This window comes from Triturus cristatus, chromosome 10 (assembly GCF_964204655.1).
Source record: "Triturus cristatus chromosome 10, aTriCri1.1, whole genome shotgun sequence".
Taxonomy (NCBI): domain Eukaryota; kingdom Metazoa; phylum Chordata; class Amphibia; order Caudata; family Salamandridae; genus Triturus; species Triturus cristatus.
Window position 1 is genome coordinate 897,409,578 of NC_140593.1, and position 25,863 is coordinate 897,435,440.

At 48.4% G+C, this 25,863-nt stretch overlaps 1 protein-coding gene across 2 annotated transcripts in view; it reads left to right on the top strand.

Annotated features, from left to right (window-relative positions):
• DHX30 (DExH-box helicase 30) overlaps positions 1-25,863 on the top strand; it is a 574,174-nt gene that overhangs the window by 408,681 nt on the left and 139,630 nt on the right. For both annotated transcript variants that reach the window (XM_085628644.1, XM_085628645.1), the window contains 2 exons: positions 508-661; positions 10,335-10,492. In XM_085628644.1, coding sequence (XP_085484770.1) covers positions 508-661; positions 10,335-10,492 — 312 coding nt within the window. The remainder of the gene's footprint in view (positions 1-507; positions 662-10,334; positions 10,493-25,863) is intronic.

Here is a 25,863-nt window from a genome sequence, read left to right on the forward strand (position 1 = left end):
AATTTTGTTTGAGGTGCTTCGAGAGCCTTTATTTTCTAACTGTTCTCCTAGATTTACCAATCAGTCATGTTTAAAAGGCACTTGTCCTTGCTGTCTGATTTGCAGTGCGGGAATTGTATCCTAGCTTGGGGTCATTTCTTGAAATTGTGGTATGGGTGATCCTCTTTGAATGGCTGTGTTTTGTGTATACAGATCAGTTTCACACAAGTGCCTCTCTCTAGTGTATCCTTTTTTATGGCATGGGCTGTTTTGCATCACTTCACTGGCTTAAATACAACATAACTTTTTATACCAGAGACTTAGTAATCAATAAATAAAGGCTTGAGCTGCCCACTTTAAACAACACTAATTACATGAATTCCTAATGTATTTGGCAATTACATATTGGGAGTTGGATAGGAGAGTCGTTCTGAATTCCAAACACAGAATTACAAGATGATGGAATTTGATACGGTTAAGAAATTTAAACCCGAGCTTTGCTTCTAAAATCTGTCCTTTCTTTCCCAGACAAAGGCACGTTTCAGCCAGAAGAGCAACAGCGACCATATGGCCTTTATCAGAGCTGTAAAAGGCTGGAGCGAGTTTGCGCGGGATCGGAGTGCACGAGATTACTATCTGAGTGAGAACATGCTTTATGGCCCAGCCCTCCGTTTCATTCAAGGTGAGCTAGAGTTGTCCCTGTGTATTTAGTTCACCCTCCGTTTGCATGAGGGTAAGAGGTTTGGGTGCTTTATTTCTCTAGGTCTGCTCTTAGTTTACACAAATTATAACTCTGAGCTATGATTATCAAAGAAGCACTATCCATAAGTTGATGATAATGCTGCCCTGGCAGCCATGCTTTATATGGCCCCTAAATTTCTTGGAAGGCTGAATAAGGTTGTAGTACATGGTAGGTTGAGACACACAAAGGGCCAGACAAGGGGTGTTTGTGGACCCAATCAGTGTCACCCCCTAATAACCTAGAACACACATAAAGGGCGTGGAAGGTCTCTTAAAAAACAAAGAGTAGTGTACAACATGTAGAGGTCTCATCTGAAAGAAACATGTTAGTTAGATTCCTCACCTTAGAATATCCCCAGGCGTCAGGCTGGATCCGGAAAGATTTTCGTCAGCTAGGCGTCGTCTGCGGCTCCGCGTCCGGCGTCGTGCGCCGGGATGACGTCGTCTGAGTACTTCGACGCAGCCCTCGCGCGCTGACTTCACTTCTTCTTTTTTCCGCGCCAGACAGCGCCGATCCGGGAAGAGCATACCCTTTTAGTCACTTTTTGACCAAACTTTTTTGAACTCCTTTGGTTCTATTCTCGTCGACTCGACTCTAGTGCCGGTAGGGATGCCTGGATTTAATGCTTGTGACTCCTGTCACCGACTGATGTCGGTTACGGACCACCACCGCTGGTGCCTCTATTGCCTTGGGGCCGACCACGATGCCGAGTCGTGCTCCGGCAGTCGGCTCCGCGCCGTTCACACTCCCGGTCGAGGAGGAGGTCGAGGGACCGGTCGCGGAGCCGCAGTCATCACCACCACTCGTCGGGTGCCAAGTCTTTGGGTAAGTTGAATCATAGCAAGAAGTGACATCGCTCTTCGGGCTACCTTCGCCGGTCGCGCGACTCGGCTGAGGGTTCGGGTGGTACCACCCACGCGGCTCCGTCGGAGCCGCAGGAGTGCCGTCCGTCCGTCCCCATACTCGCCGGTCCCTGGGACTAACGCGACTCCGGCGGAGATCAGTGCCTTCCTTCCTCATGGCCATGAGAGGCCTGGCTCCGCCGGCGACACCTGCCGGCGTGCCTTCGGGCCCCGCGGGCTCGACTGGGAGGCCTAACGAGCCGGCGGCGCCGACTCCGGTCCCGATGCCGCAGGTCCCCGCCGGATCCAGGTCTGGATCCCTGTCGGCGCCGGTCGACCTCACGACCCCTCCGCCGGCGCCGACTCCGGTGCCACCCCCGGCCGTTCCCCAGTTTAGTTCCGGTCCGGGCCTGGCGTCGGAGCGTGCACCCGACGCCGATGGGTGGCAATTTCATCTTCCGCCCGGCTCTGATCATTCCACCTGTTTACCAGGAATCGGATGACGGCGACGACTGGGAGGGGTCTGAGGACCCTCTGGCCTGGCAGGGCCAGTTGTCTCAGGACTGGGCAGACGAGCTGGGGGATGCCAGTGGTCTTGATACCTCCCCTGACACTGGCTTCATCTCTCCTCCGACCGTGGCTTCGGAGGAAGGTGCTGCATTTTCTGTGGTGCTGTGCAAGGCGGCCGAAGCCCTTGGGCTGGAGCTACCTGCTGTGGCCGTGAGGACTAACTTCCTCACTGAAGTGCTCCAACCGTCAGCAAGCTCCTCAGAGCCTCTGCTGCAGTTTAATGAAGCACTGGTTGACGTTCTGAAGGGCTCCTGGTCCAAGCCCTCCACAGTACCTCCTGTGGACCGGAACGTGGCCCAGCTCCACCGCCCTGCACCGGGCGACCCTAGTTTCCTGTCCATGCACCCCACGCCCGAGGGCCTGGTTATCCAGGCCTCTACTTCCCAGACCTCCTTCCCGTCCGCTCCCCTGGATCGGGAATCCAAGAGACTAGAACAGTTTGGTAAGAAGCTGTTCTCCTCTCTTAGTTTGGGATTGCGGTCTATTAACACCGCTTGTCTTTTGGACCGTTACTCCAACTCCCTGTGGGATACGGTGGAGGACGTGCTGCCCTAGTGTCCGGAGGAGGCCCGGACTCGGCTCGCCCAGGCTCTTGCCGACGGGCAGGATGCAGTGCGGCATGCAATCCGATGTGGACTGGACACTATGGACTCGCTGGGTAGGGCAATGTCGACCACGGTGGCGCTTCGTCGCCACGCCTGGCTGCGGTCCACGAGTTTTTCTGGGGATGTCCAGAGCACCCTCATGGACATTCCCTTCGATGGCAGTCGCCTTTTTGGCGACAAAGCGGATAGTGCGCTGGAGCGCTTTAAGGACTCCAGGGCTACGGCCAAGTCCTTGGGCCTCTCAGCCTCGCGCCCGCAAACTTCTGCTTTTTGCCCCTTTCGTCCCCAAGGAAGGGGCGCCCCCTCACGTTCGCCTAGCCACAGGCCACAGAACCAACCTCCACGCGGACGTGGATTCCGTCAAGGCGGTACAGGCGGACAACGTGCCGGTCTGTCCACATCTACCCCAGCAGCATCCGCCTCAAAGCCCTCCTAGTCCGTGCTTTCAGGCCCATTCCACGCCAGTGGGAGGCAGAGTTTGCCATCACCTGCTCCACTGGCGTTCCATCACGTCGGACAGGTAGGTGCTGCAAATTGTCCGAAGGGGCTACTCCCTCCCCTTCGAGGCGACCCCTCCAGCCATGCCACCGCAGTACCACCGCATGTCGGGGGATCACTTGAAACTTCTACAGGAGGAAGTTACGGCCCTCTTCTACAAGGGGGCCATCGAGCGCGTTCCTGGTCCGGAAGTAGGTTGTGGTTGTTATTCCCACTACTTTCTGGTTCCCAAGAAGGGCAAAGGGGGCCTACGCCCTATCCTGGACCTCAGGAGCGTCAACGCCTTCCTCCGGAAGGAGAAGTTCAAGATGCTCACTTTAGCTCAGGTTCTGGCTGCCCTAGACCCTGGAGACTGGATGGTAGCGTTGGACTTGCAGGACGCTTATTTCCACATCCCCGTCCTACCGGCGTTAGCTGCGGTTCACGGTGGGCCCAGAGCATTTTCAGTTTACCGTGCTCCCATTCGGCCTCACCAGTACCCCTCGGGTGTTCACGAAAGTGATGGCGGTGGTCGCAGCTCATGTGCGCAGATTGGGGGTTCCAGTCTTCCCCTAGCCCGACGACTGGTTGCTGAAGGCGGGCTCGCCCCAGGCAGTCGTCTCCCACCTCCAGACTACGGCCGACCTCTTGCATTTGCTGGGGTTCTCCATCAATGTGCCGAAGTCCCATCTGAGTCCCTCCCAGAAGCTCCTCTTCATCGGAGCGGTTCTGGACTCAACGCAGTTCCGGGCCTATCCTCCAGAACAGCGGGTCCGGGATGTTCAGGCTCTGATTCCCATCTTTCGGCCTCTATCCTGGGTTTCGGTCAGGTTGGTGCTGCGGCTTCTGGGTCTGATGGCCTCCTGCATCCTATTGGTGCATCACGCCAGGTGGCGAATACGGGCTCTGCAGTGGGACCTGAAGTTTCAGTGGGCCCAGCATCGGGGCAACGTGTCCGACCATGTCTTGATCTCGGAGGGCACTGCACGACAGTTGCAGTGGGGGCTCACGGACCGCGATTGGGTCGGTGGCAGATCCCTCTCCCTACCCCAACCGGAGCACTTAGTAGTGACGGATGCGTCCCTCCTGGGATGGGGGGGGCCACATGGGAGAGGCGGAGATCAGAGGCCTCTGGTTTCTGGCGGAGTCCCGGCTCCATATCAACCTTCTGGAGCTGAGGGCGATCCGACTTGCACTGAAGGTATTCCTTCCCTCTGTCCGGGGAAGTGTAGTGCAGGTGTTCACGGACAACACCACCGCCATGTGGTATTGCAACAAACAGGGCGGGGTGGGGTCGTGGACCCTTTGTCAGGAAGGAGGCTCTGCGCCTCTGGACATGGCTGGAACATCAGGGCATCACCCTGGTGGTTCAACATCTGGCGGTCTCTCTGAACGCCAGAGCAGACAAACTCAGCCGCCGGTGCATGATGGATCACGAATGGCGTCTAGACTCGGACGTGGCGTAAGGCCTCTTTCGGCAGTGGGGAGAGCCTTGGTTAGATCTATTCGCCACCGAAGAGAACGCTCAATGTCAGCAGTTCTGCGCGTTGGAATTTCCAAGGCGGCACTCGCTCGTGGGACGCCTTTCGTCGCGAGTGGAGTTGCGGTCTGTTGTACGCCTTTCCGCCTATACCACTTCTGCCCAGAGTGCTGAAGAAGATCAGGCGCGACCGGGCCCAAGTCATCTTGATGGCTCAGGATTGGGCACGAAGATACTGGTATCTCAAGCTACTCAGTCTGTCGATCGATCCCCCGATACGACTGCCTCTTCAGGAGGACCTTCTGTCGCAGCAGCAGGGGATGGTCCTCCACCTAAACCTGTCCAGTCTCCACCTCCATGCGTGGAGATTGAGCGGCGGCAGTTGATGCCATTTGACTTGCCTCCTGAAGTCTGTAATGTTATTCTGGCAGCCAGGCGTCCCTCCACAAAATCGGTATACGCCTGCAGGTGGAACAAATTTGTGGCATGGTGCACAGCAAAGGCTGTGGATCCCCTTTCCGCCCCTCCTTTCTGAGGTTCTCCTCTTAATCCTTTCCCTCGCCCAGCAGGGCTCTGCTCTGGGCACCCTCAAGGGATATCTTTCAGCTATTTCTGCTTTCTTACGGCTTACTGATCAGCCTTCTCTTTTCAAATCCCCTGTTGTTTCTCGATTCTTTAAGGGCATTACTCACATGTTTCCCCCTGTCCCTTTCGTAATAACTCAGTGGGATTTGAACCTTGTCTTGACCTTTCTGATGTGCGCTCCCTTTGAGCCACTTCATAATTGTCCTCTTCGCCTTCTCACTCTTAAGACTGCTTTCCTGGTTGCCATCACCTCTGCTAGACGGGTGAGTGAGCTCCTTTTCTTTCTGTCCATCCGGACAAAGTTGTTCTCAGGACTCGTCCTTCCTTTCTCCCTATGGTGATAACTGCCTTTCACATCGGGCAGTCTGTTACGTTGCCCACCTTCTTTCCGCCTCCACATCACTTGAAAGAGGAAGAGAGGCTCCACCGTCTGGACCCAAAACGGACGCTGTCCTTTTATTTGGACCGCACCAAGCAGTTCCGGGTGGACGACCAGCTCTTTGTTGGCTACGTGGGCGCTAAGAAGGGGCGGGCGGTGCACAAGCGAACCATCTCTCGGTGGGTCGTTTTGTGTATCAAGGCCTGTTACTCCTTGGGTAAAAAGGAACCTCCTGTAGGGCTGAGGGCCCATTCCACTCGGGCCACAGCGGCGACTACTGCCCTGGGCCGGGGGAGTCCCCTTGCAGGACATTTGTCAGGTAGCAACGTGGGCTTCGCTGCACACGTTTGCCAAACATTATTGCCTGGACAGCCAAGTCTGGAGAGACGGCTTCTTTGGCCGTTCTGTTCTCCAGGACTTTCTGGTGTGATCTTGGTTCTCAGACCCACCACCGGGGTTGGTATTGCTGGGGTATCTATTCTAAGGTGAGGAATTTAACTAACGTGTTTCTTTCAGATGAACAAGTTACTTACCTTCGGTAACAATATATCTGTAAGAAACATTAGTTAGATTCCTCACCGACTCACCCATTCTCCCCGTTCTGCGATCCGATATCTAGGGTTGAGGTTATCCCTTTCAGGGCCCTAGAATTTTTTGGCACCAGTGTCGGTCTTTTGCATGGCTCTGCGTTCCTGGCACGGAAAGCTATGTACAAGAACTGACGTCAGCGCGCAAGGGCGGCGTCTTAAGTACTCTGACAATGTCATCCCGGCGCACGACGACGGACACGGAGCCGCAGACGACGCCTAGCGACGCGCAAGGGTATTGCTGACGAAAATCTCTCCGGATCCAGCCTGACGCCTGGGGATATTGTAAGGTGAGGAATCTAACTAACTAATGTTTCTTACAGATATATCGTTACCGAAGGTAAGTAACTTGTTCTTTAGGGACGAAAACCCTCACCCACCCTCAGGTGGCATGCTTCATCAAAGGGTTCTTCCTGTCACCACTGGCAAATGTGGTGGTGGAGTGGGCTATAACTCTCCCAAAACAGGCAGGAGAGGAGCTGCCTTAACCTACTGTTATAGAGATTACACCAATGTGAGCTGGATGGTTGTTGGAGGCTGAATTAGCATATGGTGCACACTTATTCAAGTGATGCACCCTGTACTTATCCAGACAACCCTTAAGGTGATTTTTGTGGTCTTTGATAACCATAGAAAGCTCTCAAAGTGGTAACTGTCAAGAGCATCCTTCAGGCATATCTTGAAGGAGTGTAAAACAGCTTGTTTTACCACATTCAATCAACAGTGTAGATTAAATGAAAAAGAACCACATAGTGTTTTATAAAGAAAAGTAAGTATTTATTACAAAACACAATCTCTAACACATCAACACAATGCACAAGAATAGTTCAAATTAATCAGGTAAGTAGCACAAAATCCACTGGGCTCTGGGGGAGATCAAACCATATATTAAGAAAGTGGAATACGAACTGCAAAGGAGAATAGGACTTGGACTAGAAGACTCAGAGGAGCTGGGTAAACAAGGAACCACCCAAGGTAAGTACCCAGGGACCCCATTGAGGATGTGTGCACAGTGAAAACACAGCTGCATGCCCAATGGAAGTCAATTGAGAAGTCGCAGTTGCAAAACAGAAAGACCCTTCCCGGAAGGACCCCGAAGGAACCCTTTGGAAGACAGAAGATAGGCGAGTCACCCCATATATGATTGCCCCAGGAATCAAGTTACCTGCACAAAGGAAGACTGGTGCATAGGGGTGAAGTGACGTCGGAACCTGCCGTAGATGACAATGGGAAACTTTGAAGAAGATGCCTCTGATGAAGACTGTGAAGGAGTCCAGTGGACTTCAAGGGTGTATTCTGGAAGGTAAGAACCTGCCAGGAGAGCGGACAGAGTCTGACACTCGGAGGTGACCAGGAGGCACGGAAACACAATGCCCACCGATGTTGAGAGATTCAGAAGATACAATGGTGACGTTGTCGCTGCAGCTGTGAGGACTAGACGACGCTGAGGAAGACAAGGAGCACTGCACAAGCTGTTCCACGTCGAATGTCGGTTTCTAGGTGGTCAGTGGCTGGCGGGAGCACCAACAAGCCTTGGTAGCCGCAACTGGCGTGGAAAGGGAAGAGATGCTGTCGTTGGGACCAGCAAGGTCCATGGGACTCCCTGAGCAAGCAGGGGAGCCCACTGAAGCTAGAGAAGACTCTCATGAGGACCCACAGGAATCGCAAGAGGACCTTGTGCAGCTCACCAAAGATGGAGGCCCACGGAGTAGAGGTTGCATTGAGGACACTAATCTTCGGAAGATGAGGTGCTGGAGGCTGGAGCTTCTTGTTGTCTGAAGATCTTTGGAGTGCAGAGCTAACTAGCCTTGGCAACAGCAAGTCAATGCAGTGCACGGGGATTTGGTCACAGTGGCCAGAACAGGAATACTGTCCTCAAAACTTCTAAGAAGACAGGTCAGGCCTCTAGGGAGCTGCAGAACCACCACCTGTGTTGCTGGGCCTCGGGAAGTCCGTGGGACTACAGGAGCAGCAGACGGGTCAGCCTAGTTGCAGTGCCTGCAAATGCAAAGGAGATTACTTCAAATGTCCTTGATGCCTGCTTTCAGAGGCGAGTCTTGTTCCATGACAAATTTAAAGACCCACCCACAGGGGAGCCCTTGCGTACCCTAGGGAAAGGGTTGGATTGACTCTGGAGTTTCTCCTAGAGGAGGGGCTGGACAGAGGAGAGGACACTCCCACTGGCCTTTGACCAGTTTTGTGTCAGAGCTAGAACTAAGGGTTCCTGAACTGGCTCAAACAGAAGTATGCATGGAGGGCACCTAATGTGCCCGTCAATGCAGTCTGGTGGCGCTGGCCAGTGCCCCCACCCCATCCCAATACACTAAGTCCTGTCTGGGAGGTGGGCACACACCTCTGTGACAGGAAATCTATTGTTCTACCTTCCCCTGCTTGAGCTCAGCAGCAGGAGGGCAGAATTGTGCATGTGATCAGCAGCAGAACTGGCTTGCTGACAGACCCTGTTACTGGGAGTTGAGGGGAAGTCCCTTAGAGAGCCTCCCAGTATATGGGATCATACTTCCAGCATCAGAATCGGTGTTGGGGTATGATTCCAACATGTTGGATTCCAAATATGACCAGGTTCAGTGCAGTCACTATATAATTAGACATCTCATAATCACTGATGTCCACTATATATCTTAAAATGGCTGACACCCCCTTACAAAGCCTGGAGAATCAACTTCCGGGTTTTTAGGGGTATCCTGTTTATGCAGAGGTACCCTCACACATGTAACCAAGCACCCTGCCCTCAGGACTGAAGAGCATGCCATAGGGGTGACTTTCAGATTTTAAGTGCGGTGACCTCAGATATAAGGAAACTTATATCTGTCGTGAGGGGTGCAAAAGTACCTTACAGAATCAATTTAGGGGAGAAAGCACAGATGCTGGGGTCTTGATTGGCAGAATCCCAGCAAACTAAGTCAATAACACACTGACTCCAGGCAAAAAGTAGGGGTGACCATGAAAGCAGATCCTACATTCCTTCGGTGGTGTAGATGAGAACAAACTGAGTATAATGCAAAGATAAGAAACAGTGAAAAGATGATTTAAAAATGCCTCTCAGTAGACCAAAAAGAAGTTTTAATAAATGTTCTTAAGGAGCATATCAAAAACAAAGCCAAGGGGTATATAATTGTACCCCAAGTGTGATCAGAATGGTCAACCTGTTTCTGCCACTAGTAATTGCTCTACTATGTGGTGTTTGGCATTCTTGAAGACTACATAATTGATACCTATCTCTCTGTGAATAGAACAGTGAAAGAAATGCAGAAAGAAAATGGTACAATGCTACGCCCTGATCAATGTGGCTGTAGGCCTCATTTTTTGCAATTGTCGGGTCAATGAGTTTTGATTCGCTAGTGTAGGGCAGAAGTTGACAAGGCTTACTAAGGTTCACTATCACTCAATCTAACCTGCCCAAATTGGTGAACAAAAGCATTTCACCTGCGCCCGCATTCAACAATACTGATATCTTTGCATCACCTACACATGCAGCTCACATTGGGGTAGCCTCTGCAACAGTAGACTAAGCGTCTCCTCTCCTGTCTGTTTTAAGAGAGTTGTCGCCCACTCCACCACCACATTTGTCAGTGGTGACGGGAGAAACCCGATGATGGAGCATGCCACCTGAGTATTGGTGAGGGTTTACGTCCTTAAAGGACTACATTCCAAGAGACCTCTACTGGTTATACACTACTCTTGTATTTTTTTTTTTAAGAGTCTCTCCACGTCCTTTGTGTGTTATGTGCATGATGGATTGACAAAAGAGCCAGTTTGTTTAATAGTTTCTAGATGTGATGTTTAGAAGGGGAGATAAGGATATTGAAGTATGTTGATTTGGTTCTGGTGGAAGCCGAAACAGTCACTTCGTAGATCTCTAGGTGTTATTGGCTGCAGAACTCTGTCCATCCACCTCATTATGTTCAGATATATTCCAATTGACTCATGGGCTTCCTGCTCAACTTGCTGGATAGTAAGCACTCCTTGAACATTTTCTCCAAGCTCTCTAATGTTTAAAGAAGACCTGACTTTATTTTCCAATATGCCCGCTCTGTCTCCCATTTCACTTTGGTGTCTTCCCTCTACAGGGCTTGTCACACAGTTTTCAGCAAACCTGTATGAAGCATTTTTGGTGTCTAACTCTTCTGAATGCACCCAGCGATATGCCCAGTGCAACCAGTATAGCGAGGAAGAGGAGCTGGTGAAGGGTGTTTTGCTTGCTGGCCTCTATCCCAATTTGATTGAGGTAAGAACAACGATAAACAAGCATTGGCATAGCCAATAGGTCTCTCGCTTTTGGGACCTTATAAGTATTTAGTTATGCAGCACAATATCATATAACTGGTGCATGGCTAAACACTTATAAGGTCCCAAAGGCGAGACCTATTGGCTATGCCAATGCTTGTTAATGGTGCCTATGGCCATACCAGCCTGAAAGCGCCCAATCTCGTTATGTACTGTGCTGAGATCATGAGTAATGTTATTCTATTGGTCGTGTTCTTAAGGAGGTGGCCAACATGAGGCAAAGGTTGGAGGTGATGAAAGCGTCTGCGATTCATAGATTGCTCTTAAATTCTTTGTAATCTTAATAGAACGCACCAGTCAGGTTAGTTATCGTGCGATGGGAATTAAGTTTTGTTGGACCCCCTTCAGTTTATTTATGTGAAGTTGTTTTTATGTATGTATTGAGATTTAATTGTTATTATGTTTTGCTTTTATAGATGTTTTAGAATCCGTAATAAAGGCTCTGATGATGAGGAATAATATCTATAATTCGTTTTTTAATAAATTCACCATTGTGGAAAGTGGTGCATCTTATAAAAACTGATTATATCTGTTTTGTGTGACTATTTAAATAGCAAGAGAAGCAAAACGGAAATTAACATGTTTCATTTAACAGAAACCCCGATTTAGAGACGACAGTGCAATGAACATAAATTTGTTTAGAAACAAGAAATATGAATCGGCTGGAGGATAGTAGTAAAAGTTTCATACATGATATTGCATCATTTTAATGTTTCCTGTTGCACTCTTCAAGACAGTTGCCTTTTGGTATAAATGTGCAGAAGTGAAGAAGATGTTAATTGGGAAGCAAACTAGTTATACTGCCACAGAGCATTGGACGATGTCAATAGTCTGTTTCACGTTTGCAGTGTGACTGTTACTTTATTATGAAATGCTTGCGGATTTAGTGCTGACACTGTAAGAGAGGGCATTTTTTATTTGTGCATTCTGCATTATAAAATATACTGAACGCATGTACTGAATATATTAAAAATGGGTTTAACTAATTTCTGCAACGTTATTTTGAACGCTGTAAAGGGCAGCAAAACAAACCAGCACATCAGATGCACGAACAGCCGCCATCCCTGTAACACACCCCGTAACTGTAAAAAACAAGTATAAAATAACAAGCAGGAAGTGGGATAAGGGAGGGGGTGGCAAATGGTGAGCACTTTCGTGGCCGCTTTGATGTTCTCAGTGGCCGCGCGGCTCACTGAGAGAACATCAAAGCGGCCGCGAAAGTGACCAGGCAGGCTGCCAAATGGTGCGCGCGCCCGGCGCACATGCACTGTATTTGGAGGCCTGAAAAGCACTAGTTTGCACTTCCAAATCCCCCGTTTACAAAAGCTCTCGCGAGTGCAGCGCTAAAGCGCTGGCTCAGGCGAGACCTAAAAATGAGCTACTTAATGTGACGTTATGGGGTTCTTCAACTCAAAATTGTTTGGTGCTCCTTTATGTTGCCTGGCGATGTTTCCATTACCCACTCTGCAAACGCTTTGTGATTTGGTGGTATATACATTATGGCAATCACATGCATGCTTGTAATTGGTTTGGGGTATTTTAAGTACTTCTCAAATGGCTGAAAAAGTAGCATTAGAATGTACTTACCCAGTGGTCTGCCAGAACAAGAATTATCAAGCCTGATTGATGGATAATTTTGGAAGAAAAACATGATTTGCGTAGATAAGACTTCCTCTGACAGGTAGTAATGCAGGTGTGTAAAACATTTTGTTAGGTGTGTATCCATCTCATGAACCCCTCTATTTGGTTTCATCCCTTGGCACAGTCTTATTTTCTGACAGCTGTTTTAGCTGTCCTGCCAAGGGGATATTTCCCTTCAGCTTGTTCTGTGTGTAAGGCTGTTAAAATGTGCTCCTATTTTTAATTTCATAATCTTTAGTCCTTTTTTCTTTTGTTTGGCGCATTTTTAATGTTGCTGTACCCAATTTATTTTCTGCAGAATAAGTATATTTGTTCACTTATACATTTTTATATTTATTATTTTGCCTATGGATACTTTTCAGTTTCTTTTGGATTATTGCACTTATCCAGCGTAGGTACACATGCTTGAACTATTACCGGTCATCAGACTGGAGTTCACTAGGAATATTAAAAGTCGCTGTAAGGTCTTTGAACATGCCTGGATGGAAACACAGTAGTGTTTATTTAATAATGCATTAGTCTAGTTGTAACATTCCAAAACTCCAGCGAGTGTAGTCAATGGTCCCTCCAATCTATTTGCTCTGGAGGTAATCATAGCTCAAATTTCTGTTGCACTTCAGAAGTGAGGGAGTCCCTTCCTGTGCAAGACTTTCTAGACCTATCATACAAATGAGATTGCTTATTTTCTTGTTTCCATGGATTAGAAAACAAATCGATTTTGAGCTGCAGCCAGAAGATACCCGGTGCTATTTTTGGACTCAGGACTAGGGAACAATCCTTAAGTGTTTACAGATGATTTTCACAAAATGTGTCAATGCCTTCATCTGCTTCATACATCCTACTTGGGTTTTAATCCTTAACCCCACACAGGAAATCCAGGCCATGTCCCCATATCCCCCAGAATATCTGGGCACTGAAGTCTTTAACATGCTTGTTCAGTACATGACGTGATGTCGAGACTGCCTTCTGGCAGAAAACTACTTGTTTTAGGCATGTGTGGCTGTAGAAACATATGCTTAGCATACTATTGCTATCTAGTGTTGGCTCGAACATTTGCAAGTTGTCTCTCTTCAAAAAGGATTATCGAGTCACCAGATGTGGTGTGACTCTTCCTGTTGGTGTAGGTTGCACATGGACACAGACTCCGCATAGACTCCATGTTAGGTGTTTTGTTTTTCACCATCGTGTTCAGACTTGTACGGAGTAGGCTTTCAGTTTGTCATTTTCTGAACCCAATCCATTTGCCCTGTTTATTTCCTTATTGATCCCATCTCGTCTGAATCTAGCTCAGTTTCCATTTGTCTCCCTGATGCATAAAGACACTGAAAACAGTATTTAAACTCCCAGGACGCTGCCTCCAATCCTCCATCTCCGGTGAGTGCCACGTGGGTAACGTAATGGAAACCCTTTAAAAATTGCCTGCACTGCAATTGAAAATACCCGTGAGCAGACCACCACGAAGTGTGTAATTTGTGTTTGTCCCCAATCACGACAGTGCCTTTATGTGCAATGTGACTCACTTTCAAATTGAAGAAGACTCTGGTACCGAAGGCTGCAGCACTCGACACAACAACGGATGCATCAGGAGAGCTCTGCCGAGACCACCGACCATTTTTTGTGTGCCCGACCACGAGGAAATGGAGGGATTTGAGCTGATACTGAGACTAGAGGCCTGGTAACTAAAACCCCACCTAGAGTCGTAAGTACTCCATCGCTCCTAAGGTCAATACCACCAACCTAAGAGCGCAAAAGAAGCTCCTTACCTAGGCAGAGCACTGCCCTCAGCGTAGTCGTGCGTTGAGCATGTACGCAAGTGAAAGGCAAGCGAAGGGCCCCTATCGTCTTTGGACTCTGGTCAGAACCAGTCAAAACCTTTGGAGCCAAGCAGGCCTCTGACTAAGAGCGTTAACCCCCAACAGCCATTGAGCCTGAGCCACCTCCAGGGCATCGAGCACCAGCACTCACAGCCAAAGCCAGCAGCAAAGGCTCCAACGTGGGCATTGACCCCATCAACGCCAAAACCGAAGCTGACTTCAAGGCTTGCATTCAATCCACACTCCGGGCCAAGGACTTCGAGGCCCTAATACTCAAGAGCCTCACAGAGGGATTCACTTTTCCAATGCAGGCATATCTAGGTGGCTAATGAAATGTATCAAACCTTCTACTACAAAGCAAAGAGGGTCCTCCCGGTTTAGCTCAAAATGCACTTCACTTGTAACAAGAGAATGACCATGGACTTGTTAGGTAACATTCCCCTAGAGCATGTTTGCAAGGCAACCACTTGGTCAACACCACACAACTTTACCAAGCTCTTCGGTGCGGACTTTGTAGCCCGTCAACAAGCCATGTTCAGGAATGTGGTCTTAAGGACCTTGTCCCAAACATCTGCATCGTCCAAACGCTAGCCACAGCTTCTGTAAAGCACTGCTTTATAATGTATGCTAAGCATGTGTATCAACAGTCATGCATGCTGTGAATGGAAAATACCAATGACCTGACAAGGACATTATGTAGCATGTAGTGCTTTAGATTCATATGCACCTGCCCTTAATACTGGAAGCTTGCGCTTTTAACCCATTGTCGACCACAGTGAGAGAATTCTCTAAGTTAATACGATCTTTCTATGTATTTTTTCTGCGGCCTCTGCCTGTGAAACCTTCCATATTTCATTATAAGCAGCATAAATGCCGGCATATATGAAACGTTTTTGACACGGTTTTCTTGGTCCTAGCAAGAAATCCCTAAGGTCTGCGTCTTCTTTAAGTAAAGATAAGTGTTGTTTCACATCCTCAAGTGTAGATTTTTGTAACCAGTCGAGGCACAATTTTCCTACACTGTGTGTTGTTACTACCCACGGATGCTGTCGTTGAACATAACGTGGGTCTGGCCTATGGATAGTAAAGCCCTGTATTCTATTTAGGAATCTTTCTTGACAGATGTTTGTGTCTGTGGGCCAGAGCAGGATCGGATCTGTTGTTTTGTAGTATTGCGGCTACTGTGACCGCTCCCTGTGTAGTGCTATTACTTGCAGGTGTTGGTACAGAGGGTGTGTTAATGTCTTTGATCTTGGCTAATCCAAGGCAAGACGTTTGTTGCACAGTGTCATTCAAAAACATTATTTGCTGAGGGATGATACAGACTCTAAACATCCCTTGCACTTGCCAATCTTTAGAACCCCAGACAGATTTTGTGTTGATTGTGTCTTTCCAAAAGTCAAATCCTTGTCTAGACAGTTGTGCAATAAAGGCTGCAGAATTAATCTGTTTTGTAGTAGTTAACATATTTTTCTGTCCTGTTGTGTTCACATTTCTATAGAAAAATGTTTCTGGATCAGATGTATTGTACCCTGAAAAGAATGGAAACTTATTTGCAAACGTTTTTGAACTACCCTTTGGTGGTGTAGGACAATGTTCCCATTGGTTAAACATAAATACATTTCTAGGTGTTGCAGATCTATGCAAGAAATTAGGACCATAGTAGGTGTAACAATAAAGCTGTTCGTAGTCTGATGAACCCTCTATGTTTTCATTGTTAGAGAACGCAGCAGACCTTTCTAGATCAGACATCATGTTATTAACACTCTCAAAGTCCCAATCATCAGAATAGGTACTAGAGGTATCTGATAGAGACTACTAGCCGCAGATTCCTTAACGTAGAATTATCCCCAGGCGTGAGACTGGACCGGGAAAACTCTCTTGCCCAGCGTGTGCGCGCCGGGGGCGGTACCACGCGACTCCACCCCGACGTCCTCCGCAGGCGTGACGTCAGCGTGGTCACATAAGCCCCACCCCGGTGCGCTGACGTCAGTTTTCTTCTTTTCCGCGTGCAACGCGGACCCGGATCGTGTTCCTGGCCTGTTTTCAGGCCTTCTTTTTACGCTTAGTGTTTTCTTGGGTACAGTGTGCGAATGCCTTCGGGCTTCAAGACGTGCTCGTCTTGCGCGCGCCAGATGGCGGCGACGGATCCTCACCCTATCTGTATGTGGTCCTTGGGGGAGTCCCACGACTCCACGGACTGCGAGGCATGTCAGTAAATGAAGCCGAAGTCCCGGCGGGAGCACCGGATGAAACTCCTTTCGGCCCGCATGTCCAGATCAGCGTAGTCGCAGCGTCCGTCCCCTGCGGAGGGCTTCAAGAACCGGCGCTTCCGTCTCCGATATCATTTCTCTCCACGGCCACAAGGGCATCGTACACCTGTCGGTAAGTGTCACAGTTTGTCCCCGAGGCCCGGTCCCCGGCTTTATGGGGGCGTGGGTTCTCTGCGGGTGGTGCGGCCCAGCACGTTGCCACCCTATCCGCCGTTCCCCGGCGCGGGGGCGACCAGAGCCCAGATGGAGGCCTATGCCGTGACCTTGCAGGCCTCTTTGGCTCTTCTCCTCCTGGGACGTCTGCGGATCCCTTGCCGCGTGCGGGGACTCCTGCGGCATCTGCTCCGGCGCCGACTGGTTCGGATCCAGGTTTGGAGTATGTGGTGCCGTCGGGGTACGGTCCTTCGGGGTTCCCTCATTTGGACCACGGCGACTCTGCCTCGCCGCAAACCCCCGCGGGGGTCCCTGTGGTGTCGCAGGAGGTTGCTGGGGCTCAGGCATGTCCTCGAGTTCCCCTCGGTCCTCTGGGCAGGTGGCGGCCTTGTCCGAGGACGAGGTGATGCTGCTCAGGCGCCGGCGGCTGCTGGCCCTGGCGGTGCCGCAGTGGCCGGCTAGGGGTCGGGGCATGTCCCCGGGCCCCCCTCGTCACTTCACGCAGGCGGCTGCCTAGTCCGAGGTCGAGTCGACGCCTTTTCGGCGCTGTTCCTTAGCCGCCCCGGCTCTGACCCAGCCCCGGTCTCCCACGCCGTGCATTGTGGCAGAGGTCATTCCGGCGTCCCCTTCGGCGCAGGTCGGCGTTGACCTGACGCCGGTGGCGGACTCTACGGCGCTGGTCCGACGTCGGGTCGTTGATTCGTCTTCGGACGCCCCCTGTTCTCCAGAAGTTCGTCAGCTGTTTGTTTCATCTTCTCCGGAGACGGGTCGCCGCGTTGTGGCCTTTTCCCCAGCGTCTTCTAAGCACGGCTCTTCGCCGTCACCGCGCCCGCAGTCTTCGCCAGAGGCGCCTCAGGTTCCCCATTCATCGATCCACCCTCCCCCGTTTCGAGCTTGGCCTTTCCTTCCTCCGGTTGGGCTGTGGGACGGCCGCCTTAGCTTGCAACCGTCGTCCACGGAGGAACTGCTTTCCCCGCCGCGGGGCCCTACGGAGGCGAGTGCTGCCTTCGCTCGGGCTGTTTCCACGACTGCGGGCATCTTGTGCATGGGCGATCTAGCTGCCCATTTCCCCACGGATCATCTGCTAAAGGTTCTCCACCAGGGCTCTGGTGGACGGGAGCTGCTTCTTCCCTTCTAGGCTGCGCTCCACAATTCTCTTTTGGGGGCCTGGGGGCGTCCTGACATGGAGTACCCTGTGCCCCATCCTCTTCTGTACTGCCACCGTCCTGCTCCGCTTGAGCCTGTCTTTCCCTCCACCCTTCTACCAGGGACCCTCTTTTACAGACTGCCTTTCCCTCCTTGCCATCGATGTTGTCTCCCCCGTCGCGGGAGGCCCGCTGGTTGGATTCCTGGGGGCGAAACATCTTCGCCTCCTCCAATGCTGCTTTGCGGGCCCGTAACACTTTGTGTATTAGCCAGAGCCACTTCTTGCTTATGGGACTCGGCGGAGTCCCTTATGTCTTCCGCTTCTCAGGAGGGTGCCTGCGTTGATTTGCGGCACCATGTGTTGGATGGCCGTGAGCTGGCGGCGTTTATTCTTCGCTCGCCTCTGGACGTTTAGGAGGTGCTTGGTCGTACCATGGCTACTTCAGTGGCCCTTCGTCGCCATGCCTGGCTACGGAATAGTGTTTTCCCTGAAAACGTTAGAGAACGGCTGGTTGACCTCCCCTTTGATGGCGCTCTGTTGTTCCACACCCCTGAGGATTCTGGCATTCAGAGGTTTCTTGCGGGGCTTCGCCCTCCTCCTCCACCTCTCCCTCAGTGACCTGACTGTTAGTCTGAGTTTTGGGAGGTGTTCTCGCGTTGTTTTCCTGGGGCCTTTTAACGGGTAGCCCAGTTTGTGTGTTCTGTCTGGTTTATGTGCTTTGGCGGTCCTTTTGTGGGGTCCGTGGTGATGTTGGCTGCTGGTCCGGCCCGTTTGTTGTCTTGTGGTTTTGGCTGGTGGTAAGCCCAGTAGGCCCTAAGATTAGGCCTTCTGTCTCTTCTTTATTGGCTGCTTCATAAGCCGTCTGCGGGTATTTTCTCCAGGTCTTTGTTTTGTCCTCTGCTGCGGAAATGTTTTTCTAAGAGGTGTTCCCATGGTTCTTGGGACGTAACCTAATCTATGTGGGATATTTGTAGCTATTACATAGCTCTGTCATGTGCTTCGGCAGTGTGGTCACCCTTTCGGGTTCCTTGCTCTCTGTGGATTTACGATATGTCGCAGGTGCGATCTTCTTGCCAATTGTCTTGGAGCGGCTTGCGCTAGGTCCGTCTTTCTCCTTGTCGCCATGCCGCTCGGCCGGTGTGGCATCGTGTAGTGGCGGTTCCGGACTTTTGTCCTGTGTTTTGGCTGGGTCCTCTGCCGACTGCTCCAGAGGGTTTGACTTTACTTGACCTTCGGATGGCCGGCTTGGGCCGTCCTCCGTCTCCCTCTTATTTTCTGCCGGTTCCTCCACTACTTCGTGGTCAGTGTGTGTGTGTTCTGTCCCGGCCCCTCCCTTGGGGTGTGTCCTGGTCCTCCCGGACCTCTGCCTTTGGTTGGCGTATGCCTTTTCCTGGGTGCACTGTTCCGTGGTGTTGCCTGTTGCTGGCGACGTGTGCTCGTGCAGGACTGTTTGTACTGCTACACCGTGGTGATCTTGATGTGTTTCCTTGCGCCCCTGCCCCTGCTTCCGTTGGGGCTTTGTGCAACGGTGCTTTTCTTCTTCCACCTGTGCTGTTGGCGGTGGCGCCGTTCCGGCCTTGTCCGCTGCTTGCGGCCACGGTGTTTTCAGCTCTTTTCTATCTCTGTGCATGTGTTTCTTCCAGTGGGCCCTGCCTTTGGCTCTTCTCACTGGGTTCGAAGTGACCCTTGTGTTCCTAGAGGTATTTGCGTGTTGTCTGCCCCTGCGGGGTGTTGTGCTCTCTCTCTCTTGGTTGGGCTAGGATCTCCTGGCCTTTTTTCCTTCTTGTTTTGTGCCATGTCCCCTACTGGGGCCCCGGTCTCTCCTGGTGGGGAGGTTCTCTCGCAGGCCCTTCTCCCTTCTGGCTATGGCTAGGGTATCTATTATACGTTAAGAAATCTGTGGCTAGTAGTCTCTATCAGATGTACAAGTTACTTACCTTCGGTAACTATGTATCTGGTAGAGACGATTCTGGCCGCAGGTTCCTTAACGTAGAATTATCCCCAGGCGTGAGACTGGACTCGGAAAACTTTCTTGCCCAGCATCTCTGCTGGGCAAGAAATAATCCATAGTTCAATCCATGGTGAAACTAGATAAGTGTCTTTCAGAAAACGAGAAAATTCTTGTGCTTGTTGTTTGAAAGTTTTTAGGGCTGGCATTGTTTCAGGCTCACTAGGATCCTCAGAAAAAGTATCAAAGTTAATGAAGCAGCCAGAAGCAGTACGGTCAATTTTTGGAATTGCATCAGGATTCGTCAGAATCGCTTGAACCAGTTGATCACGTGTTACGTTTGTGTCGACAGGTGTATCTGGATGAACTGTTACTTGAGTTTCAAGAGGGATGAGTTCCATAGCTTTGTTACTTAGTCCTTCATCTCTTACTGCTGAATTCTCTATGGTTATGAGTCTTTCAGTCTGAACCTCTTGGATAGTAGCGAGAGGAGGGCGTCTGTTACTAGGTCGAAGTCCACGAGGCCTACTATTTAGGATCGGCCACATAGTGTGGTTTGATGAAGTCGATTGACACAAATATTTTCTCCTTTTTTCCAGCAAGGGGCAGCAGAAGTACTGTTCTTGTTCCATGGACGGCTAGGACAGGTACTGGTTGTCTGTAAGAAGGTCCAAATTCCTTCTTGTCCGCAATCTTCTCTGACTAGATCCCCAACTTTTGGGATCCAGACAGGCCTTGCTGAGACTGCCGGTTTTTCCCTAGTGGTGGTTGGCTTCAGGAACACGTTGCTTTGTTTCGATATTAGTTCATTTAGGTCCTGTAAAACAGCCAAACGATCTTTGATATCAAAGGGTTTATTTTCCACCGCTGTGCCTTTACATTCGAGATCAGGAACCCACATTCTTGTCCCAAATAGGACCTCATATGGAGTGACCCCCGCTAGAGAACTTCTTGGCAAATTATTTAATGAGCGTTGGACCCCATAAAGATGTTTGACCCACCCTTCACCTGAACCTAATACTCTAGCTGTTATAGACTGCTTTATGTCCCGGTTTTTCATTTCCACAACAGAATTTCCCTCAGAATGAAACGGAGAGAAGTACCACAATGCTAAGCCCAAACTGGCCATGGCTTCTTTGTAAGCCCGAGAGCTAAACGCAGGGCCCTGGTCGGAATGTAGTGTGTCAATTGCGTATGTGCCGATAAAGACTCGCAAATCTTTTATAACAGTTCGAGCGTCAGCCGAGCGCTGAGGCCACATCCATAGGAACCTTGAGCATGAATCTACTGCGACCATTATATATTTCTAGTTACCGTCTCTTTGCAAGGGACCGCAGTGGTCCAGGTTAACACAAGCTAATGGTTGGTCTGAAATCAACAGGGGTGTCTGCGCAGGACGTTTCACTGTGGAGACTTTCATCTGTTGGCATATTTCACATTCCAAAACATAGTTTTTGGTCTGTTTCCTAATGCCAGGCCACCAATATCTTTGTTTTAGCAAAGATACTGTTGCAGAAACACCTGCATGGGAAGAGGCTATCCCTTCATGTGCTGCTAGTATCAGTCCTAATCTACGTTCCATGTTTGGAATTGCCCTATCCTCCACTCCAGGGATTCGAGCAAAAGGAACGTTGTTCGCATCAATTACATATGAGTACTTGAGTGGAAATTTATTTGGTAACGCTGCACCACTGTCTTTGCTTGAAGCATTGACAGCCAACAATATCTCACTGTCTATTCTCGTTTTTTGAACAAGTGATCGCAGCTACCGAAGCCATCTGAACAGCCCCCTTTGCGGCTTCATCAGCCAATGAATTCCCTGCAACGTGAACGCCATCACGTTGATCACTCAGCGTGTGTATCACGTGAGCGTTTAGTAGTTCGTTTCTCAACTGAACTACTTGTTCCCAAAGCATTTTATGCTTTATTGTGCCACCTTTTGCATCTTTGAATCCGTTTTGAAGCCAATTCTGTAAATATTCATTATATGACTGGACACAGTAAAAGGAATCGCACACTATAAGTGTGGGGACTTCGCGATCTGTAGTCTCAAGTGCCAGTTTGAATGCTTGTAGTTCAGCTCGCTGAGCTGTACAATCTCCTAGAGATTGAGTTTTAGTGACCATTGGTCGGAAATTACCATCGCGCATGCGACCTTTAACGAATGCGCACGCTGCACTATAAGCTTGCTTACTCCCTGTAGCAGGTTGTGCTGATCCATCAGTATAAATTATAAATTCGTACTGATCGAGAGGGAGAATTTCAGTGGGCAGAGGACATTCATGTTCATATTGCAGGAACGCTTGTGTTTTTAAATCAGGATCAAAAACATATTCAACATCTGTTGCAGCAAGATAATGAACCCATTGTATCCATCTATGATGTAAAGCTTTTGCATTTGGAATGCTCGCTTTTGTAACCGCCTCTAAGGCTGGTACTGGAGTCACGACAATAATGTGTTTCCCCTCGGCTAGAGCTCTTTCTTTTGCTACAGTGGTTTTAACTGCTGTCAGTATCTCTTCTGTTGAAGTGAAGCGCATTTCTGCTTGAATATACAAATGTGATTTGTATGCTATTGGTACTTTTTCACCCTCATTAAATGTTAAATAGGTGAATACGCATTGACCCGAAATTATTCGGATCACTAAATTGCATTTATTTACACGTGTTTGTAAGTGATTTATTGCTAACATGTTAGCTTGGAGTGAACGCAGGATGTCTGTGTGTTCCTGTGTCCAATGTTTTGTTGAAAAATCAGGTTTGGTTCATTCGTAGAGAGGTTTAACCCTTTCTGCGTAATTTAGAATGTAAGTTCTTCCAAAATTTAAGAAGCCCAAGGTGGATTGTAAGTTTTTCAGCGTTTTTGGAGGTTGGAGCAGCGCACACTTTTCTAAAAAGTTAGCTGCCAGGCTTTTGCCTTCACTTGAAAGCTCATATCCTAGGAAAAGGACATTGAGATGAGCAATTCTCGATTTTTTTTAAAGTTGAATTTATAGCCCTCAGAGGCGAAGCCCTGTATAATGGTATTCACCCTGTTCAAGTGCCTGTCTAGGTCATCGTCTGTCAGATAGATATCATCGACGTATGACAATGCCTCGTTATCATAAATTTGTAGTAACTCTGTTACCCTTGCTGAGAATAACCCTGGGCTGTTTTTTAACCCTTGTGGGAGTCGACAAAATTGATGTTAAGTCCCCATTTTTGAGAACCCTGTTAAGTACCTGCTTTCAGGTGCTATGTTTTGACAAAAGAAACCATTTGAAATGTCCAATGTCGTTTTATATTTTTTACGCACATTGTTATTCATTAATGCTGTACTATGTGTATTTTGCACTGCAAATGTTTTGGAACTAGTGTTTAAATGTCTGTAATCCAAAACTAGACGATATGTATTGTCTGGTTTGGATACAGGAAACAACGGATTGTTCATTGAGGAGGTGCATTTTTCAATCACCCCTTGGTATTCAAGTTGATCTAAGATCTCCCTGCCCTGTTTTTTAGCTTCTTGCTTTATTAGGTACTGCCGTTGTGCAGTAGGTTGATTTTTTAGCTGTATTTTGTGGTGAGGTGAGTCCTCATCTCATCCTGCATGATTTTTGTATAATGATGTAGCCTGGGCTACTGCTCATTTCCTGGCATAAGTATATTTTAGGTGAATTGGAATATGGTTGGAGTAGGCTGGCATAATGATGTCCTCGCCATGTGGGCACTCCCTGACACATTTTGGTGGCCAGTCCTGTTCTGCTAGAAGTATATCATAACCCCTTGAAAGTTTATCCCAAAAGAGTGCTTTCACTTTTCTTGGTATGTCTCCCTCCATCCGGAGTCTTATTTCATATAACTTTTGTGGAGTACTAACCCTGGTGTCTACAGTCTCTACTGTGATGTACTCATTCAAGTCCACTATCTCCAGAAGTTCCTTCAGGTTCTGGCGAGCCATTGTTACTTCTGCTGCACTGTCCAGCATTGTCTGAGCCCATTCTCCGTTCTTGAGCTGTGTTCTCAGTATTCTCGGCATGTCTGATCTTCAGACCTGCTACCTTCTTTTTGGTGAATTGAGGTTTTGATTTATTTTTCTGAACGTGTTAATCGTCTTTTGACTTCACGCGTTCTTCTTTGTGACCTGACCGTCTTCTTTCTGATGTCTGTGACGATATCTGAAAGGTACGAGAGGATCGTGTATCAGTATCTTGATACCTGTCAGGTTTTCTTAAAGTATCCCTATTCCTGAGGTTATACCTCCTTTCAGAGGGCTCCTTTTGAGGAGACCTACCTCGGGATTGAGAATGTGTCTCTTTTGGATTTTGTTTATTAGTTTACCACTGCTTTTTAGATGTAGGATTTTGAATATTAGAGTCCTTCTCAGGACCTTAAGACAGTTTTGGCTTCAAAGGTTTTCCACCCAAACTGTCTCTGCCTAATTCTGCATAAGATTTTTCTATTATTCTGGGTAGTTCATGTTGATGTTCAGTTACATCAAATTCCCTGAAGTGTTGGCGGATGGCCACTGATGCTGCCTCCCCTTTAATATTAGATAATATTATTGTTGAGACCTGGTCGAAGTTTTTCAGTAATTTCATATCTAAATCCAGAGCAGGCTCTGCCCTGTATTCGTTTTGAATTTGTTTCAAACATCTGGTATTACTGAAATTGATGGAACACTGTGTTTTAGTATAGATGGCAGCAAAGACTGTGCCCGAAGTGGTGCAGTCTTCCAGTTGTCATGTGTTCCCCATTGGCAAACAGATTGTTAGGATTCTGTGTTTCTCATAAGGGCTAGTATTTGGAAATACTGCTTCGATTTGAGTAATTTTTTGAACTATCCAGAATGGAATTTGTTCACGTTTTGTGGGCATTTTACTCATGACTGCGTGTAAAGTCTGGGGAGTGATTTTTAGTGTATACCCTTATTAAGGGGTTTGATTTGGAATGGTTATTAGTGGTTGGACTGTGAAAGTCTGCATGACATATTGGGCGAATTGTCTGTAAATTTTTATTAACTCTTGTAGTTGAGTAAGTAATTCTTAGTCTGACATTTCTTCGATGTCAGGATGAGGTGTGTAACCTGCTAGAATCTGCCATGTTGCTCCTGGTCTACCTAGTGGACCAAGCCTGGTAATGTTTTTGTGATGTTTTAGGGCGCCTTTAAACCAGAGATTATGCTCCTGGTATGTGAGTGGAATTTCAATATCCTCGAAAAGGAATATATTCCTCAGGTGGTTCATCTTCTTTAAAGAAGTGAAATACTTTAGTTACTGGATTTGATTCTGGGAATACAATCCATGAATAGAATGCCTCTGTCTGAAAGGATTTGTGTACCTCTATCACGAAAACTGCTCTACCACCTCTTGGTGTTAGGCCGTGTTGTATAAGTTTGAGTGATGACTCTCCTTATGTTTGGAGGGATGTTTATAACACCCTCATCGGTTTCATTTAAACCTGTAAAATTAAAAGCTGTTACGACTGGATCAGCCGCAGCTACACCGTTCTCGGTGTTAGTATCCCCAGTCAGGGACATTTGTTTTTGAAAAATGTAGAGCAAGTTTCAAGGAAACAAAGATAAGGTGCACAATATTTTGGAACACTGTATCCTTCAACGTTGAACAAAGAGCTAATATATAGGATTTTTGTCCTATTCAGCTTTGGTGGATACTTAACCCTAACCACTCCAGACGTCTTATGAAGTATGTGATTAAGGATCTCTGAGAAAAACACGACTGAGTTACTCAGTATCTAGCGTTAAATTAGTGACTTACCAAAATTTGGGCTCCATGTAGTGTAGTTCCTATTTCCCTAATAGGCTCTGCTCATTGGAATAATATACCCTATAGATTTGGCATAGGACTGAGGTCAGTATGCCCCTGTCGAGTATATTCAACTTAATTAATTTGTACCAGCTAACTCAGAGGCCACTAGAAACTCCTTGTAAACAAGAAGGGATTAGTTTCTGGCAACCGCATAAACATGACAACTTTGTTTCCCTTTAGAATCGGAACACTCTCAGAATCGTGGAAACAGTTAACAGTTTCACCCAGCTAATCGTGCATGCTTAGTTTCTTCAGAGTTACACAGAAAGAATAGACGGACGTTTCAATAAAAGGATTTATTGAACAGTCTTGTTTCTCGTGTAAGGGTTATGAGCTGTTACAATCACAAGACAGTATACAAGATAGATTATGTACAGCGTAAGCAGTAGAAAGAAATAATACTGCGCTAGCATTATCTTTTAGCTATGACACATATATTCATATACATAAATAACATAAGCTAAAATTGTGAGTACTCATAAGATGCTTCTATAACTAGTTCTTCCCCAGTGTACCTAACCTAAGTGTA